The sequence below is a fragment of the Pituophis catenifer genome, unplaced genomic scaffold (genome assembly GCF_029215685.1).
Source record: "Pituophis catenifer annectens isolate HBS135680 unplaced genomic scaffold, rPitCat1.0.hap2 SCAF_2, whole genome shotgun sequence".
Classification (NCBI taxonomy): Eukaryota; Metazoa; Chordata; class Lepidosauria; order Squamata; family Colubridae; genus Pituophis; species Pituophis catenifer.
Genome location: NW_027256882.1, coordinates 88,708,202 through 88,729,618, shown reverse-complemented (window position 1 = coordinate 88,729,618; position 21,417 = coordinate 88,708,202). Strand labels below are relative to the sequence as shown.

Genomic DNA, 21,417 nt, shown 5'->3' with positions numbered 1-21,417 from the left:
AAGCCAGCTCCCAATCGCCGCCGCCGCCGCCGGAGGAGTCCGGGCCTCGCTTTGCCATGGTGTCCTGGATCATCTCCCGGCTGGTGGTGTAAGAGCGCGAGGGCGGCTGGGCGGGAGGCCCTCTCTGTGCTGTTGCCAGGCAACGGGATGAAGATGGGGACCGGGGGCTCGCGCGCGGTCGGGCAGGGCTGCCCTCCCCGGGGCTTTAAGCGCGCGCGCCGCGCGGCCCCCCCCCCCTTTCGCTCTTCCCCCGGGGCAGCTTGCAGGTGGGGGTGGGGGAGGCCAGCGCTCCTCGCCCTAAACCTGGCGGCGGAGAAACCAGACGGGGCGTTGCCTGATGTCCGGGGCTCTCTTTTCGTCCCCTTGGGGGCGGTCGGGTGAGCCAGCCTGACGGTCCTGGGCGACAATGAAGGGAATTGTGGATGCAGCAGGTGGGAGAGAGCAAAGCGCCTCGTTGCTTGGCCTGCTCGGTGGGCCGGTGGAGGTGTGTGTGTGTGTGTGTGGGAGGGGGGGGGGGAGACTGGACGTCGCTCAGGTTTGCGAGAGTCTGACGCCCATCCCGAATAACTAGAACCTCACTCTCTCTTCCTTCCTTCTCCCCCTCCCCGCCCCCCGTTTTTATTCGTTTTTATTTTCAAAACTCTGTTTGCAGTCTGGTTTTTGGCACCCTGTACCCTGCCTATTCTTCTTACAAAGCTGTGAAGACGAAAAATGTGAAAGAATATGTAAGTGCAAGGCAGCCATCATATTTATTTTAAGGGCTAATCTTTCTCTGTTATCATTCACGGTTTATCTCCTGTTCGGAAAATGACCAGGTTTTGTGAATGGACAAGAAGCTGAGATTTCACTTTTTGTATTCTTGTCAATATGTTAGTTTTTTTTTTTTAAAAGGATCTTATTTATTTGATGTGAACATGCTATGGGATAGAACTGACATGCTTGTTCTCCTCTTAAGCATTTTTCCCCATATAATGACCACACGCACACACACGGACACACACGCACACACACACACACACACACACACACACACGAGATAAGCTGATGATGTCACCATATGCTTCTTCAGCTAATCACTTCTTGCTTTTAATGTTGTAAAAGTTAAAGCTAGTATAAAGTACTAGCTATTCCAAAGCATCGTGGTACACTGCCTTTGGAATAGCTACCATTTTGCAGGCTTCAGCCAATTTAAACATTGTACTTTGCACATTAAAACAATGACTATGTCACTAACTTATTTGCACAAAGCATGAGAGGCTAAAAGTGCTTTGTTATGCCCCTGGTGAAAGAAAACACAATGCTCAGTTTTGTTGCCAATTTTAGTGGTTCTTTTTATTGTAGCACTCGAGTATTGGAGGGTTGTCACAAGTACTTGGCATTGGGTGTGTCACCTGACAATTATTATGAAATTAAGAAACAAAAATTTATTTTAAATGAAGGTTTCATAATTGGACTGTAAAGTACAGTATTGAACATCCCTGGACCACTTATAGCCATTCATGAAAAGGTTAATAGGCTGGTTTTGTTTGCTATAGGGAAGTTAAAGCAAAAGAATATGTGTCAGGAATAATGAGAAATAGGTAAAGAATTGGAAAAGGAAGAAGTAGGAAAGATTGAAATTAGTCTCAAGACTAGTGCTGCTTTTTTACATATATGCTTCTTATTTTGTTGTTCCATGCTTTGCTATAAAAAATGAAGTTATATACTTTCTTTATAGGATCATTATTATTTATTTATTTATTGAACTTGCATGACTCTGGGTAGCGTATAACTCTCTACTTAATACATGTAATTGGAACTTTCACAAAAATTCATTGTAGAAAAAAGTAACCAATTGGTTGCATTTGAAAATCTGGACTAGTCTTCCTAGAGCAGCTTTTGGCAGTTTCCAAATTGCAAAATATTTCCACTTTCACATTATTAGCTTTCATAAACAGCACATATGAAATTATTCTTGGCCTACCATGGATTATACGATTTATGTGGTCCACAAATGTTAATTACTTTCAATATTTCATGCTTTTTCTGAGAACTAAATGGTGGAGCTAATAAAATGGGACTTATCAGAGCACATGTCTTTGCCTGTTTGTTCTTTATGATACCCATGCTTCCAATTTTTAAGGTCATGCTTGTTCTGAGAGGAAATTAGAAAGTAGAATATTATTCTTATAAAGTGAATGTTTATGCCAGTTTTGATTATGTAATATTTACATTATTTAGCTGTCCTAAAATTGTTTTTCATCAAAAAGTTGTCAAGATAATTCAAAAAAGCTTTTGCCCTTTTAAAATAAATGAACATTAAAGACATCTGTCAAATACACTAGCAAGTTATGTCATGCAACGTATTTTGACCTTTTTATTCAAACAATTAATATGACTCTCAAGATTTTCTTTCTTCCAAAGATTATTCCACCAAGGAAATACTGAAAAAGCCTTTGTCATGGTATTCTAAAGCCTTAGTTACTTACTTAGAATAGGCCTACTATACAAACTTTTTAATGAATAATGTCTCTCTTTTTTGTCCCAAGATGGGATTGGTGATGTGGCAATATTACCATCATAGAGGGCTAAAATGTGTGCCCATTGTCTGGAACTGTAAATTGCTGAAGCCTCTTTATTTTGGCCAAACTCGCTCCCAAAATCTTTTAAAGCTATGAATTCACTGTTTAATATTACTGGTACCAAACCAGGGTTGTTCTGAAGCCAACACAAATGAGAATTTCAAAGCTGCATGTAATAGTAAAGTTCTGGGTTGCTCATATGTTCCGTAAAAAAAATCCAAACATCCTGTGAGGGCAATATATGGAGAAAGAAAGCTAGTTCTAAATATTCTGGACCAAATCAAGGCTTCCAATCTTTTTAGGCCAGGGACCTATTTGACATTATGAAACCCTAGGAGTGAAAATGGCTGTCGTGGAAAACTTACCCATTTCTAAAACCACTATTAATATAAGTTGGCACAAAACACCAATTTACCAGAAGCGAACTGGTGGAGAGGTTTCCTGTCATTCTTTCTGGGCTACAAAGCTCTGCTTTCATCCCCAGGTTTATGGCTTTTTTCTTGGCTTGCAAAGAAATTATTACCGGTAAACTGCAATCATCCACCATTTTTATTTTCTAAAAACACATCTGCTTTAGGTCTTTGCAGTATCTAAGGGCATTTTTGGAGATAAATAAGATCCTGTAGACTGGTGCTTTGTTTGCAATATATTAAAGAGGAGAAGGTGAAGGAGAAGAAGGAGAAGGAGAGACTTCTTCAGGAGTATGATGCAGCTGATATTCAAGGCATGCTACCTATAATTCTAGAAGTAGCAACAGCCATCAAAGCTAGTAGCTATTAATAGCCCATTAATAGCGCATCTTTCATGAATTTGTCCAATCCCCTTTTAAAACTTCTTGTCTCAGAGACTACTACCATATCTGAATCTAACCACATGTCCCAACTCAACCATTCAAAGAGCTGGTCAGGGAAATTACAATAATTTAAAAACTTGATTGTCTATTAAAATACAATAGTAAAATGTATTAATTAAAATACAATAAAGTCAGGAAACTCAAGGGAGAGGTTGGGTGTATCACCAGCTTATTGATCGCAGTTTGTTAAGCATTTCTTTAAAACCTGTCTCAGAAGGATGTGGGGGTAGGGTAGGCGTTGTAATAGAACAGTGGTTCTCAACCTTCCTTATGCTGTGACCCTTTAATACAGTTCCTCATGTTGTGGTGACCCCCAGCAATAAAATTATTCCTAAAACCATTGAAAATATTTGTTTTCCGATGGACTTAGGCGACCCCTGTGAAAGGGTCATTCGACCCCCAAAGGGGTCCCGACCCACAGGTTGAGAACCACTGTAATAGAAGATGTAACAGAAAGAACCTTAAGGAATCTGACAGCACATTTTCCTTTAGGGCAGCCCTGTAGTTTACCCAAACTAAGGTAAAAATAATAATGGAACTTATGTAAAATAGGGCACCTAGGCTTCTGCTACTTAGTGTATGTTGTCTGTCCTGAAAAGCTATCTGTAATGATTTATATTTATTTATTTAAAACATGTATACAGCCGTCCAACTTATAACAAACTCTGGACAGCTCCCAATCAAAAATTATCTTTACTATCTTGGAGAAGTCTTACGTGTACAATAGAAAACTTACAAAAAGTGTACAATAGAAAACTTACAAAACTTACTAAGTATGAACTGGCAGTGGAAAAGGGCAAATTCCGTACTAAGAAATGATTGGAATAAGATTGAAAATAAAACAGTTATTATCTGTGGTTTTCTATAATAAAGTCATTATTCCCTGCCAAGAATGTGACCATTGTAAATGCTTTTGGTTGCTCTTAAAAATACAAAAACTAAATACGAATATCTATGTCAGTGACCGTTATCCATAAATGGCCTTCAATACCAGTTGTCCAGTTTTTAGGCTAGTTTATCCCTCAGTGATTATCATCTGTGTCAGTCCCTAAACTAGGTTTCAGACTTATGCCTCTGATCCTGGCATAAAAGGATCAAAGTTTGAAGTGCATTCCTGCCACTAGAATCTAAATTAGGCATGAAAATCTGTGGATTATCCAGAATAAAAACACAAAACTATACCTAAATTGCTATAGATTAGGAATACAAACAACTTTTCAGCATCATCTGCCTAACCTCTTATTTGTTAATGAAAAATATTTTCTACCAAAAATTGTGTATTTATTATAAAATATGTATATTTTGTAAATATAAAAAATACATAATATTTAGATGTTCTATACCACAAATCTTAGGAAACTGTGTATCAAAAACTAGAAAGTTCATTTAATTGCAATTTGCTTTTGATCACTTGCATTAGAAACTAATTACCACTGTCCACATTCCATATGATAAAATATGAATCCATGCCAAACCCAGCATTAAATAAACTTTCCCAAACCATGGCTGCTGTTAAAGCCACTCCTTACGAATAAGTATCCATGAAGTAAGAACTGGCAGGTAAAAAGAGCAAAAAGCACTGTAACCTGCATGAGATAATGTGATCAATTTGGAAAGTTTGTAGCTGACAGTTAGAAACCAAGCTGAAAGAACAGAAATTTATGTGGAGGTGCTGGAAGAGTAGGAATTGTTGATTGAGAAGTGGAAGGAAATAGTGGACATTCCTTAATTGGGAGGCTTTAGTGTAATACTCATGCTTTTATCACTTCACTTTTGGATTACTGTTATTTATTATACATATTGCTACTCTTGAAGTTCATTTAGAAGCTACACCATCCAGAGTGTAGCAACTCAAACAGAGACTGGCTCATTTCAGTTGGTTGTAGACCCCTAATATGGGATTCTACTGGTTGCCAGATACAGTTCATTTTGGTGGATATTACTTTGATGTATTAATAACCGAGGGTCCCCAAAATTGCTTTCTGTGAATGCTTTCTCCCTGTCTGATGGGAAGACATAGGGAAGATGGCCGGAGGGACCCCAAGGACGAGCCTCGCCCTTGGTGACCTCCCTTTTTGGTAATAGTGCAGCTCCAGAGATGAAAAAATGAGCTTGCTCTTTCAGAGGGCCTTTGGGAATGGTGTGGAAATTGCTCCTGAAAGTGTGGTACTAGGCAGTGCATTGATAGTTATGGTATTATTGAAAATTATGATAGTGCTTATTTACTTTCATCTTATTATAATTTGGTTATTGTTTTACATTTACTCTGTAATACTGTAAAGAGGAATGTAAGCAATTCAAAGTCAGTTTACATTTGAAGCCACATGTAAGATGAAAACTCAGTCACTACTGAGCTTTGAAAGCCTGCCTGCATAAAATGGTTTTCACAGCTTTACAAAATGTCAGTAACTTTGTCTGAATTCAGAAGTAGGCAGGCCTATCCTGAATACTACTTGGATGAGAGCCTACCAGGGAATTAAAAGACTATAGGCTAGACTGGAAAGTTGAAAAACATCCTGGAATAAAAGCAAGGGTAAGCTTTTCACTGTTGCCATGAAAATGCTGTGATGTAGTCACAAGGAGTTAAACTCAATTGGAGGGAGGCTTTATCTTTTTATAGTAAGAAACAGGCATTTGCAAGTCTAAATCAGCTGTTCAAAAAAATATTTTCAATAGATTCCTTGTGGTTTATTTGATTGGAGACTAAAAAAGCTCTCTAATTAATTAGGAAAAAAATTATGTAGTAGCTTAGAATGGAGATGGGTAAAGCGGGATATAGATTAATGTTTGGACATGGCAGTTTTGAGAATTCTTCTTTTACTTTGTAATATTAGAACACATTTTCATAAGAAAGAAAAAACAATTCTGCTGGATCAGACCAGGCCCATCTTAGGCCTGCACTGTGTTTCTCACAGCTGCCAACTAGATTCTACTGGAATGTTTGCAACTAGGAGACAGGCAAATATTCCTCTCTTGCACTTTTCCCAGCTCTATTAAAACCTTTTTCAACTGTAACAACCAAAGCTGTATACAATATTCTAAATCAGACATGGATTTATATAAGAGCATTACAATATTGGCATTTTTATTTTCAGTTCTTCAGAATTTGCATAACACGTACACTGACTCAGCACAGTATGTTCACTGAGTTATTCAGTATGATCCCAATGTTTTTTTTTTCCTAACTGGTTACAGACAGGCCAGATTCTGTCAGTGTAGATGTGAAGATAGGTTTTCTTTGTTCAAGCGTGTATCTGTTTACATATATTTAAACTGAGTCACCTTAATATATTGGTTGACCACATACCCAGATTATAGAGATCCTTCTGGAAACCTTCAGAATCACTTTTGGATTTTGTTCTCCTTAAGAGTTTAATAACTGCAATTTTACCAGGTGAGATTAAATATGGAAAGATTCAGTGATGGTCCAAAGATATGACAGTCGCACATTTCAATGTCTATGGAGATTTTCAGTCATCCAGGTCATGGTTGTCCCAAAGGTGCTTTTTCAAAAGGCAACCTTCCAAGAAGGTCCCACACCCATTTGCATTATTCAGCTGACCTTGAGGGCACAGATAAACCTCCAAGTGCCTCAACAAGTCTCAGAAAGAGTACTAACAACCAGATGACTGCAAGGAATATAAATCCTTCCACTTGCCACCATTTATTTAGAACTGAAGAACTTTCTTGGATGAGAAGCGAAACATCTTCAATCAAAAACAAAGCAAGTCCAGTTGCCTTTTGAAAAAGCACCTTTGCAACAGTCACACATTTAGATGGTTGTGAAGAGATCTAGACAGATTATTGGTATTTGTTTAGTACTGCTATCAATAATTACTAGCCTTGATACAGTATATTCCTCCAGAATTTAAAAAAATAATAACTTGCTTTATTTTGTATATTGAGAAAGGAATTTTTAGCTAGCCCAATGAAAGCAGGCTGTAGTCTAATTTCCAGGATATGGATGAGTTCTGTGTCATTATGCTCATACTCTGAGCTTTGCTTATGCTCTTAGATTCATTCTTATTTAATAAACAGCAGGGGGAGCTAGCATCTGCCTGCCAGCCTGCCTGCAATCAAGATGCTGACATACAAATATCTGTTATATGCAGTATGTTGTAATAAAACACTATCAACTGTTAATTGCTGTGTTGAATCATGATGCTGATATGGGTCTTTTAGGCAATATGTTTTCCTCCTAAATACTTATTACACTATTTTGGAAAACTCTCTTGTTTTCTGTAACCCCAAATATGCTCCTTAGGGCTCCTAAACTTTTAAACAAGTTTTGAAAAAATGCCCAGTATTGTAAAAAGCTTGGGGTAATGGAAATGTTCCATTGGCAGAAAAATTCCATGGATTTCTTTTGATGAAATTCCCTCTGCTTCCAATGTTACCTCTCATTGAACAAGCTGTTGGACAGCAAATATATCAGTTTTATAATGCATTGCCAGGCTTCAATGTTTGAAGCAAATAAAATTTGAGGGAATTAAAGGGAGAAAGAAAAAACAAGAATAGGCATGACAAACTTTGCTTATCCAAGCATCACTTTTATAAAATGATGTTTGTGTAAATATTTGTTTTTATATATGAGAAAAAATTGTTCACAATGTTTGGTACCTATAAAACAAATACATGTTTTAAGGTAAGGCCTAATGTTCAGCATACTTTTAACGCAATGGTTGCCTTGCAGGTTAAATGGATGATGTATTGGATTGTGTTTGCCTTCTTCACCACAGCAGAAACACTCACAGACATCATTCTGTCTTGGTAAGTTCTTTATCATTGATAGGAACTACTTGATGCTGTAATAAAGTATTCTGTTTTCTAATTCTTGACTGCTTTGAATGTTTTTTCTTAAGTTTATTTTATTTAAATTTTTTGCCAGAAATATTCATTTACTGTATCATATATGATATAGCTCATAAATTGAATGTTTGAAGTTGGTAATAATATATTATTCTTTCTTCCAATAGTAATTTTTAAACATTTGGATTCTGGCTCTGAATAAAATGGTTGTTTCTGGTACTATTGCAAGTCATCAGTATCTTCTGCTTTGTGATTTATCAAGGGATTTGTTCTCTGAAAACACATTGAGGAAAGAGTTGTTACTCCAATCCTACAGTAATAGTTCTGTTTAATACACCTTACTGGCAACTTGTTCAAAAGATGTGAATCACGGGGGTATGTACTGGGATGAGAATGTTGGGTGACTTTGAGGCAAGAATTGGTCATATAAATCCCCACAGTGATGATAATTTATTGCTATCTGAAAAAAATACTAATTGGTGTTTAATTCTATGTTTGCTCTGTTGGAGTATTTATTAAAATTAAAAGTTAATCTAAAATGAAATTTCAAAAAAGCATTCTTGAAAAGAATGAGAGCCAGTTTAATATAATGGTTAAGATGCTGATCTATAAACCAGGAGACTAAGTTCTAGGCCTCCCTTAGCTATGAAAGCTCACTGAATGACTTGGGGCCAGTCACTCTCTCTCAGTCCTACCCACCTCACAGGGTTGTTGTTATAGGAAAAATAGAAGGCAGCTGCCTTTTGTGGTATTGATTCTATTCTATCTATAGTTCATTTTTTCTCCCTTTGCTTATTCCATCTGTACTATTCTGGACTGTCAACCTTTGTCTGATTCTAACCTGAGCTTGATTCTAGCTTTTCTATTTCTCTCAGGTTTCCCTTTTATTTCGAGTTGAAAATCGCATTTGTGATCTGGCTGCTCTCTCCTTATACCAAGGGATCCAGCGTCCTGTACAGGAAGTTTGTTCACCCAACGCTCTCCAATAAGGAGAAGGTACTGCAACTTGCCCAATTATCAGACATGAAAATTGAGTCACTTCAAATGTGGTTGGGTTACAGGAAAAAAAAACCTTGAAATTAGTCATGCCCATGTTTATTCATGCTGAATGCATGGCAGCTAGAGCTGAGCATACATAACCTTTCAAAATTGCCTAGCTAATATCTGGACAGAGCTTATTCAAAAATATTTCAAGGGCAGGATTCCTATTTAAGGATGAAAGTAGCATCAACCCAGAAAAGACTTGATGGGAAGAATTCCCTCCTGATTTATTAGTCAAAGTAATGGGCATGAGGGAGATTGCAGGCTATTGGAAAGATTATTGTACAATGAAATGTACTTCATATGCCCTCCTTCTCCTCGTCACTAAATAAGTGCAAGAATGCCAAATGCCATTCCTGTTAAAAGAATTTCTAAAACAAATCTTTATCACAGTTGAATGAGACCTGATAGAGAAATAGTAAGAGAATTTCTCTGCCAATATAAATGGCAGCTAGAGTTAGCCTGGGATCAGATTACCTGAGGGATCATCTTCTCCAAGTGGTTCTACCTGTCCAATTAAGTCTGACATACTATGATGGGCCCCATTAGCCAAGGAATATCCAACTGGTGAAGACTAAGAGACATGCCTTCTCTGCCATAATCCCCTCTCTCTGGAACATTTTCCTTTCACACTTGAGGATGACCCCAAGTCCATTGGCCTTTCATAAGGCCTTTGTGCTTGGGTCCGAGGCCCTGAGTGTGTAAAGGTCCCTTTTCCCTGGCTATATTAACATCTATGATAACATTTTTTTCCTTTGCTACCATGTATATTTAATTTTATACTATATTGTAACTTTTGTTTTATGATTGTTCACCACCCAGACTCATTTCTTTGAAATGGGAGGTTATAAAAATTGAATGAATGAAAGAAAGAAAGAAAGAAAGAAAGAAAGAAAGAAAGAAAGAAAGAAAGAAAGAAAGAAAGAAATACCAGTTGTCCCACTGAGCAAGAATAAATTTGCAATCTGACCAGAATATGCTGACTCTTATTTGAGTAATCATGATTGGAATTTCACAGCCACTTTTAATGAAAGAAGTGGTTGTGCAAGTTGCTTTACCGTGTGTACATGCCAGGACCTTCTATCTCTTTCCTAGTATAGTTTCTAGTATCCCTCTGAAAAGTCATATTTGAAGACTACTTGTTAGGAAAAGCATTTCATGTGATTTAGAAACCTCCAACCAAAAGGAAATCCACAAATCAACAATTTTATCAGGATGTGTGCAAATATGGTTCCCATTCTTTCTTTCTTTTTTAATATAATTTTTATTAAACAGTTTTTTTAAAAACAAACAAACAAAAACAGATATTTACATCTTCTTCTTTTCAACATCTTCGCATCAGTAATCCATATTTATACATTTTCTCTTTCTTATCTTAATCTATCTTTTATACATATATTTCTAGTATATCATATATATACCGTTGTAATATATTCTCTTAATCTAAATATTTTATTTACATTTAACATAAACAGGTATCTAGTTTACTTTCCACAATTTATATCTTCCCATTTGTTTCCATATTCCTCCACCTAATTTAACCATTTTTTAGGTTTTTTTTGTCCCCTCCCCTTTTTTCCCCCTTTCTCCTCCAACCATGGTTCCCATTCTTTGATAGGATAATCAGGATCTTTCCAAAATGTTCCGCATTTGCTTCATTAATTGATTTTTTTCTTGGATATCTATTTTATGCAAAATATGTGGCAATTAATGGGTGTGCAATTACTTTCCATTGTCTCTTGTAATTCTAGCACATGATAGAGGTACAGAATTATCAATTCGGTGTATGCCTGTGAAAAATAAAAGGATGGTAGTCAGTAGATGACAGAAATTTCTTGTGAAAGTTCCTGTGTCTCCTTTTTATAGTAGCTCATGCTATCTCTTGCTAAAAAATAAGAAGAGCTATGCAGTTTTTCATCCTTCAGAGCAATAACATTCACTGGAATATTAAACTTCTTTTCTTTAATCAGCATCAGATTAACGTTGCTGCCAACTTTAAGTTGATCCTAACTTTTAAAGCTCCAATATGTTGTGCCATCTATTTTATCATAATTTCTTAGAATTTCAGGCTTTGGGTAGCAAATGAGTCACTTTCTACAGTATCATAGTAAAAGAAATTAGGTTTTTATGGAGAAAATGATTGCATAAAAGAATAATGTTAACAAATTAGTTAAATAAATTATTATCGTGTTAGGGAGTAGTAATGCACTAAACTACAAATTGTATCCTTTAGCTGCCTAGCAACTTTAAATTTTATGAAATACATTTTATATTTTCTTGTTTTGTTAATTTGTTGTTGTTGGTAGGGATGCAAAAAAGACCCCCTTTTCCAAGCTAAAGGTTGGTCATACTGCCTGAAAACTACAATTTGTATTTTTTTTGTACTTGAATACAAATCAACATTATGCTGTTTTATATCAGCTGTAAAAGATCCATATATATTTAAATTTTCATGCTTCATTGTGAAATACCCAGAAGTGCCAATTAGGAAATAATTAAGCCCTTCTTTCTGAATGCATTTGATGCAGATCATATCAAATGCATTGAAAAGGAAGAGACTAATTATTCCATTTAAGATTCTATTTAAGATTCTGTTCTACGTAAGGTAAAAGTATTCTAACAGACACCAGCACTAGCGTTTCTCTCAGAGCTTAACTAGTTCATGAAGCAAGTTAATTTTGGTTAGAGTATACAAACCTGTACTTTTTAATCATCTGTATTTATATTTAAATACAGATTAAATATTAAATATTAAATATTTAATGAAACATCTCTAGCGTAAATTAATATCTCAAACTATTACTTTTCTGTACTGCATAATATTCATTGTTGGCCCTTATAGTTTTCGCTGTTCAGGGTATGAAATCAGTAGGGAATCCTGGTTTTTTAATGGTTTTTTTAATTTTTTAACTGTATGAACTTTTATTGATTGATTTGATTTGTGACTTTTACACACCTGCTTTCCTTTGGCAACTCAAGAAGCCTGGGTCTCCAACACCAGAACTCACTGGCCCTAATGACCACTAGAAGTCACTAGGTAGATAGCAAATATTAAAAGTTCATGTTCTGGTGAGATTACAATCAGTAATACCATTTCAGCTGGTGTTGATCAGGAGTAAAAAAAAAATCCTCATCTACGCGGGATGCTGAAATCTTTGGTACTTTCTCAATTCCTATTAAACATTTACATAAAACTTCTGGGTGAGATCATCCATCACCATGGGGTGAGGTATACCCAGTTGTACATTTCTGCCCCTGGTGAGCTACTGTTTATCTACACACTCTTAGTGCCTAAAGGCTTTGGAGGTCTGGATGGGCGCAAGAGTGGCTTCAGATTTTAGAGCCTTCTTTTATCTGGTGATTTAGCAACATTCATGCTCCAAGCCAGGGGTGAAATCCAGCAGGTTCTGACAGGTTCTGGAGAACCGGTAGCGGAAATGTTGAGTAGTTCAGAGAACTGGCAAATACCACCTCTGGCTGGCCCCAGAGTGGGGTGGGAATGCAGATTTTGCAATATCCTTCTCCCAGGAGGGGAGGAAATGGAGATTTTGCAGTATCCTTCCCCTGGAGTGGGGTGGGAATGGAGATTTTGCAATATCCTTCCTCTGCCATGCCCACCAAGCCACACCCACAGAACTGGTAGGGAAAAAAATTTGGATTTCACTCCTGCTCCAAGTCTAATAGACCTGGTGTGCAGCTTGAGGGTTCTTCTGGACTTACAGCTCCTACACAAAGAGTAGGTGGGAGTCATGGCTAAAAGGGTCTTTGCACAAGTGGCATGCCAGTTATGCTCATTTCTGGATTTTGGAGGCTCCACTCATGCCCTAGCCACCTCTAAAACTGACTACTATAATATGCTGTACATGGGTCTGTCCTTGAAGAGCATCCAAAATCTTCAGCTGGAGCAAAATGCAGCAGCACAGGCAGTTATACATGTCTTGGTGTTAATATCAGATTTGTGTATTGAAGGTATTTCAATTTTATCTCGATGTGATCTATTGTTACCTCTATCTCTTTGCCTGCCTGCCTATCTATTATTTATCCATCCATCCTTTTCTGTAGACTATGCGTAATGTGGTTTATGCATATCAAAATCACAAAAAGAGTAATTAAAAATTAATGTAAATTAATAATAATGAGTTGAAGTCCAGAACCAAAGTGAAGGAACTGGGATCGCTCACTGCAAGAAAGTAGTATGGCAGTGATTTGCATGGGTTCCAACCAGGGGTGAAATGCTACTGGTTTGGGCCAGTTCACCCAAACCGGTAGTAAAAAATGCTGCTGGTTCACCGAACTGGTAGTAAAAAAATGTTAAAAGAGTTCCAACAATCAGCTGAGCGAAGTGCAATCGTCAGAACTTTTTAAAAAAACCTTTTAAGCATTTTTTTTACTATCTGTTTGGGCGAATAGGTAGTTAAAAAATGCTTTAAATAAGTAAAAAAAAAAGGCTCTGGTGATTGTGTGGCACAGCTGTGATCGTCCAAGCCTTTTTTTTTTTACTTTTTTAAAGCATTTTTTTACTACCTATTCGCCCGAACCGGTAGTAAAAAATGCTTTTAAAAAGTTAAAAAAAGATTCCCAAGATCGTGTGCCACAGCTGATTTCCCCCCCCCTCCACTATTCTGCTTACCTTCCCAAGCCTCATTTTGGTGTGAACTGCACATGTGTGTGCACAATGCGTGCTTGGAACACAGTGCGCATGCACGGCCAGCAAACCGGTTCAGATTTCACCATTGGTTCCAACACTCCCATTCCCTGGTCACTGGTAAAATCACACACAGTGTTCTCTCATCTATAAAATATCCCAGCCATCTAGAACAAATTGGAGCAGGAGACAGAAAAGATTTTGGGGTTGTGAATAAGTAGAAATCAACCTTCTTTTTTATTTCAGACCAATCAGGTCTGAACATGAAATGTTTCGGCAGTTCAGAAGAGGAAAGGAAATAAAGCAGAAATAACACAGAAATAAGAATGTGTTTAATATAAGGCTAAATTAATTATTTATTTAATTATTTAAAGCATTTTATAATTAAACTCAGTGAAATTTACTCTCAACCACACCTCACATATCCTTCCTTCTAGCTTTCCCACTTCTATCCTATATCAGAACTAGGAAAAGAAAAAAAAAAACCCAGACTCTAAAGGAAAGTGTTCTGTTTCTGAAGATCTGATGAGATAGTTGTATTTTTGATTTCTGTTCAGGGAGCAAATTATGAATGCAGCACAATATCCTGTGAATTTATAATACAATGCCATATATTTATACGAGAAGATGGAAAGACAATGTGCATACTGTTACATGTATTTATAGTACCTTGCAATTTGAGGAGAATCAGAAAATATCCTGAGCCTGTTGTCAGATAGTACATGTCTAGGAGTGCAGGTTATTCACAGTGGCACAACTCTGTAGGTACAGTATGAAGTATATAGCCTTACCTCACCATATTTGGTCACTGACTTCAGGCACTTTTCTCCCAGTCTGCTTCACTACTAATGAGAGAGAGAGAGAAAGAGATTAAATAAATTAATCTGAGTAGCAGAGCACAAGTAGTCGTTCTCCTCATCCGAATACACTTTTTGAAATTAAAAATGAGCCTTTTAAATTTGTAAGAGAATTTATAAGAGAATTAAACTTGTAAGAGAATTGGCTTTCATATAAAAAATGGCATCCAAGATATGTCTAGGTTGATTTTTAGTTTTATAGGGTTAAATTAACTTGAAGTGCTCGTGTAAATTGACATTGACACTATTGACATTGAAGTGTCAATAGTGAATTCCAGTGCCCACACAGTTTATTAAATCTTTACTAAGAATGATCAAATATCTGAAAAACAGCCATGAAACACCAACCACCTAAAACAGTAGATAATATGCTATTAGAATACATACTGGGTACTTATCAGGGGCTTTATCAAATTTATAATCTAAAATAAAAATAAGCCAGGCTTCTGTGGTATATCAGTTGATATCTTTTTATCTCGTGCTAATAGATTTGCTTGTAATCAGATGTGATGATCCCTCTTCAGATTATCAGTGAGCAATATGAGGTATTCTGTGGTCCTGCTGAATTTTGGTATGCATTGACAAACTATATTATTATATAGGAAACTATATAAAATTATATATCGTTATACAGGAAACTATGCTGTCAATTAGTATGGAATATATAACATTTTTCTTATATGCTCCAAATACCTTTTCTTATCCCGTGATATATATTATCTAGAGATAATTTGTAGCCCATTCTGATCAGGAAATATTTACTAATACGGTTGAGAATTTATTTTATTATTGATAGAAGGTGATACATTAGGACAAATCAGAAGATTTGCCTTCTATTTCAGTGCTGAAGCATAAAGATCTAATGCACTCCACAAGGCTTAGAATCTTGTATGTATGCAGCTTATGCTAGAATTTTATAGGTAAATAATGTTAATTACTAAATGTAGCTTTACTTCACTTAAATCCTAGGAAATAGATGAATATATTAGCCAGGCCCGTGACAAGAGTTATGAAACTATGATGCGTGTTGGCAAGCGAGGATTAAACCTGGCAGCAAATGCAGCAGTTACTGCAGCTGCAAAGGTAACTCCTTATATCTTTATTTAATATCTGCCCTTGTTCTCTTTTGCTTGGTAATTTTGGTGTTTCCCTTCACTGCATTCATTTTCTTACTCTCGACTAGCTACATGCCATTTGGGCTGTTTCTTCATGTTAGAGAAAAGACAGTCATTTCATTTTCTATCCAAATTATGTCATTGATGTTCCATTTTCTTGCCTTTGCATTTAGTTTTTCATCAAATGTTCTTTCAATGTTCCCTTTAAGATGCATTCTGATGTAGTACATGTGGATAATTGTAACTAGAACTTGTGTTTTAAAGGGCCAGGGGGTTTTGTCTGAAAAACTTCGGAGTTTCAGCATGCAAGACTTGACTTTGATTCGAGATGATGACACAATGCATTTGCAAAGCCCTGAGTCACACATGCATACGTCTTCTAAGGGCCATCTTGAAACTATTGATGATTCAGGTTAGTGAAGTCAGTCTCTAATAAATTTATTGATTTATATGTCTGATCAAACTAAACACTGAAGCTGGTTTATAATTTAAAGCAACATATGGACACACAAAAGATAATTCAACGTACAACAAATGAAAACAGATAAATAAAAATCTGAACCTGTTATAGAAATGAATTAGCAAGAGACTTATTTTTACATGTTAACGCTTTATAAATGACTTTATATTGTTCTATGAATGCAAGTATAAGAGCCTTTGTATAAAGGTTTTAAGAGTCTGTCTTAAAGGAGAAGATAATTTACCTCTTGCATTTTCCTGGAAAAAAGAAAATATTATCTCCTGCATCAAAGGGCACCTGTTCACCTGTATTTTTAAAGTTCATCCTCCTCAGCCACATGTAAAAGAGAGCAGGATACAAAACAGGAGCTTTCTTCTCCTTGCATATAGTGACCATAGTATATATTCTTGCACTCTATCCATATAGATCTTTATTCAACCAATGAACCTGACTTGGAAAGGGGATTTGGTAGAAACAGGAGAATTTGATTACATAGCTGTATGCACAGGCTTTTCATATCCTAAATGTAACTATTCATTTAAGTATACTATAAAATAGTAGAGAAAAAGAAAGACTGCCTAGAGTGGAGGGAATAGATGGGTTGTGAAGCTACTGCAGCTCTTTTTTTTATAAAGGAGTGGAATTTCAGTTATGAGATTCAGAAATACATTTAATTTCATGTTTCCCATGACCTTGAGTTCAGTTCGTGGTATATAAATATACTCGGTTTTTTTCCTTGCCTCTATATCTTGAGTATCTTTTTTACCTTTATGAAGCAGTCCCACTATTGTTTTTCTCCTTAGGTGCATCTTTTTACTCTTCATCTGAGGACATGGCTATGACTCAGAGACATAATGGAACACAGTCTGATTCTAGAACTGAACCATCTGATGATGATACAGGAGACAAAGTTCCCAAACGAACCCAGAGCCTTAAAGCTCCTAAGAAAACAATAAAGACTGAGGTGAGATGGCTTGCAGTTGTATGGATCCCCTATGTGTACATTGCAGCTTCTTAAAAAATAAAAGGTGGAAATACTTGAATCATATAATGGCACAAACATACATGCTTCACCATGGTACCCTTTCCTTTTTTACTTCATCACTAAGGCTTAAACACAGTGTCTGCCTTTCCCAATAAATCAGCCTTCATTTTTGTTTTACATTATTTTTCCACTCAGCCAGAATTTAAATAAATGAAAGCGCTCTGATAAAAAACATTCCTGTCTCGATACGGGTGTTAACCATTTCCTTATAAATAGTAACATGTGGCATGATTTGACTTGATACCATTACGTACATTGTAATTTCATCACTGTCTGGAGAGCAAACTCTTCCTTGAAAATTCTCATCTGAATACAATCAGAACTGAGAATATACATTTTTCAATTGAGGGTCAATATCTTGGCTGCAGAAGCACCATTCTCATATTTGTTAATCAAATCTTAATTTTTCTATTCTTATTTTTCTAAACAGTATCTTCTTTCACCCTCAAATTCTATTTTTTCTATTCTTAATCATATACATTCTCCTTAATTTTATTTTTTATTAATTCAATATTTATCTTAATATATTTAAATGTGTTCGGGGATGCCTTTCTTCCATTTTATCTTTTTTGTTTTACAACAATCTTCCTTCTCTTTCCCTTCCTCTCCCTCCCTTCTTTTGTCCTTCCTACCTTCTTCCCTCTTCTCCTATTCCTTCGCTACTTCCCCTTCCTTTCTCCCCCTCCTTCTTTCCTCCCCCCATCTAACCTTCCCTCCTACTCTTATTCCCCTTTCCTTTCTTCCTCTCCTCTTCCCTTTCTTCTGTTCCTCTCTCTCCTTCTCCCTTCCTTCAATCTCCCTACTCCTTCTTCTATCTCTATTGCTGTATTCATTTTCAATTCAGTGCTTTTTTCCTATGGTGTCCAGGCATCCCTGTTTTTCTCTCCCTTTATTGCATATATTCCTCAAAATTCCCATCATATTTTAAAATTCTTAACATTATGTTTCAACTTGTTTCATTTTTACCTTAAAATCTTTCAACTTAATTAATTTTCCACCTCTTATTTCCATTTCAATAGTTATTTTTCTCTTTTCCTAATATTTCAATTGCTTCCTGATATTTTAACATATAGACCATTTCTATATCTGCTGGTCTACTTTCAACAATTTCCTACATCATTTATTTAACATTTCAATTTCATTTGTTACTTCAATTTCCTTTGTTTTTTCAATCTTTAGCACACATTTCTTTACTTTCATTTTAATTTTATGTCTTAATTTCAATTAAGTATTCCCTTTTACAGTAATCTATATATTTATTACAGTTTATTTCTTACATCCCACTTCTACTACTAATGCCATTCCCTTAAATCAACATATCACTGCTTTAATTCCTTTCTACATTTTTTCCTTTCCCCTTTTAACCATTTTCTTTTACACTCTCCTGAATTCCACCTCTTGATATTTTCTCCCCTTTCTCCCATTCACTTATTTCTTTCTTCCTCTTCTTCTTTTTGTATTTATTATATCCTCCTTCCTGCATCTTTTCTCTAATTTTTAACTTTATTACCCTTTTAGTTCTCCCCCTTTCTCTTTTCCCATTTCCTTCTCTTTTCTTCTTTTTTGAGAGATATTCCCCTCTTTCTGTTTTCATTTTATCACTGTTAATCTCAGTGTGATCATCTATATTTTTTCCTTCAATTATTTTCTTTCCCACATTATATTTTTGCTTCTCATTTATATTTCCTCTTTCTTTCTTTTTGTATTCTATCCAATCTTCCGCTTCTTTGTTTCCCTTAAACGCTTCTCGCACCTTTTGCAACATCTCCCTCAACTCCTCGTACTCATGTTCCCAATTTTTCATATTTTCAGTTTAAGAAGAAATAACTTTTAAATTTATTTTTATTTTCACTTATATATAGTTCGAATTCAAGTCCATTTAATGTCTTTTTTGTTTTCTTTCTTCTTTCCAAATAGTATCAAATTCAAATAGTCCTTTTAAGTCTCCCCAGTTCAAGGTTTTATTATTTCAAGTTCTTTTTGTAATCTTACTGTAGCTGTTTAAACAAATACTCCCCATATGGCTTCTCACGTTGATTTAAGTGCAATATTTCTTTTCCATCAGCAAATGACTCTCTCCAATCCACAAATCCCCAAGCAAAGGTATCAATTGTAAATCCACAAAAGTAGTGCTTTCTGTTCTTCAATTAGTGCCTTTTGTTGTTAAATAAATGCTTTGTCTCAATTTCCTTTTCTTTATATTTATTCTTAATTTCTTCCAAGTCCAATTTAAATCAGGTGATTAGTTCTCCTTTTAGGGCTTTCGTTTTTAAAGTTTCTCTTCCCCCCCCCCTTCGTTTTAATTTCCTGGATGCCAATTAGCCTCTTATTTCAGGTTGGGACCTCTTTTAAAGTTAAAAAAAAAATTCTTCTTACTTATAAATTGGCCAATCACTCATTCAGTAACAATACTCCGTTTCATCATCACTCCTCATTCTTTCTCCCTTATCTTGCATATGGCTGCCTGGCTTTTGACAGCTCCTAAAGACTGTCTTCCCTTGCTGCTGGGTCGGAGGCTGATGCAGACACTTCAGGGAGTTTGCAACCTCCCTGTTCATGCCTGCCTGTGCTTCCGTTCTTCACTGTCCCTACAGGACAGCTATGATCCCTGGGGATCCCCTAAAGCAGCTGAGATATCAGCATTTTCCAGGAGCCCCGGAATTTGCTGTACCGCCACTGGCACTGGCCACACCCCTCCTTCCCTATTCCTTTTTCTTAAATCCTTTTCATGCTAAAATTCCTTAAGCTGATTGCTTGGATACTTATTAAATTTCTGTCTCACCTTCCCAATAAAAATCTTTCTAATAAAAACTGTATTACTGTAATATTGACAGTAATAAAATAAGTATACAATTTTACCTCTCTTTTTATTGAAATATGTTACTGCTGTTATATAACTTCCAGACATCCCAATCACTAGTTCAGTTGTTAGAGTACTATTACTAGTAAAACAGAGGATTTAAGAATCAGCATTTTTAGCAATGCTGCTCGTTTTTTTGAAGCTCTGTTAGCTCAGTGGCGAATTAAACAAAACCGTTTTTCAAAATATCTTTTTTTCAGCTAATGTAATGTTGTGCATCTCTTGCTTGCTCTACAGCCTCCACAGAAGGTAGTGAAAGCCCGTCCCAAGAAGAAAGCTACAGGCTCCACTGCTGTTGGCGAATCAGCCTAAGGACAATCCAACTGAAAATCTGTCCCAGAGCACTCTTCTGCCACTGTGAGGGACACTCTCCAAGGAATGGGAGCTGAGATCATGTACATAACAGCTACTGCTTTGTAGAGCTCATTCCCAGGCGAGATGGTGATTGAAATTTGGCACACAGATCAGAGGATGGCCATCCTCAGGAATTATATACTCTTCATCTCTGTGATGGAAAATGCTAATCTGTCTGTATATAGCCTGTTGTTTTGGGATTCCCTCTCCATGTGTAACCCTAGTAGAGAAACTCTTTGCTGGAATACCTCTTTAATTAGGGTTAGAACCACTTTTGGCAGAGAGGCTGGTTAAAAAAAAAATTGGTGCAATTGAAATTCTAATTTGCATGGAGAGCTCCTAGTAGCTCTTCACTTGCTGTCATGATTTAGCTGCTATGGGGAATTGTTGGGAAGTGCCTGAAGCAAGGTGACTGGTACTGAAAACTATCCTTTCAAAATTGTTTCAGCAAAAGAAAGAAGGAGAAGTGATAGTTTGCTGTAAACGCAACATCTTCGCTGTCCGTGAAGTGGGTTTTAGCAAAGAATTTCTTGGCAGGGGGTGGGGGTGGGCGGGCTGCGGTGACTTTGAGGAAAAGACTAATAGTGATGAGAATGAAAGTGGCTGGCTTTGCTACCAGTATCTGGTCTTTCTATGCAGAAGCCTCTTTTGCTTGGGTGGCATTATTGTGACTTTGCTTATGTTAAGTATTGGAAAGGGGAAATGTTTTTTTTAAAAGTAGAGGAAAGATGACAAAACTAAGTGAATCGTGGCTGGAGGACGACATATGGGAATGCTTGAGCCTAGATCACTCTCTCCAAAGAGTTAGAATCCTGAA

At 36.5% G+C, this 21,417-nt stretch overlaps 1 protein-coding gene across 1 annotated transcript; it reads left to right on the top strand.

Moving 5' to 3' along the window:
- The first annotated feature begins 56 nt into the window (after nt 1-56).
- Nucleotides 57-20,558, top strand: REEP2 (receptor accessory protein 2). The gene is made up of 8 exons (XM_070933767.1): nt 57-88; nt 653-725; nt 8,108-8,184; nt 9,099-9,219; nt 15,736-15,849; nt 16,146-16,293; nt 17,145-17,305; nt 20,484-20,558. Exons 1-8 carry the CDS (start codon nt 57-59, stop codon nt 20,556-20,558), a joined length of 801 nt encoding a protein of 266 aa, XP_070789868.1.
- The last annotated feature ends 859 nt before the right edge of the window (nt 20,559-21,417 follow it).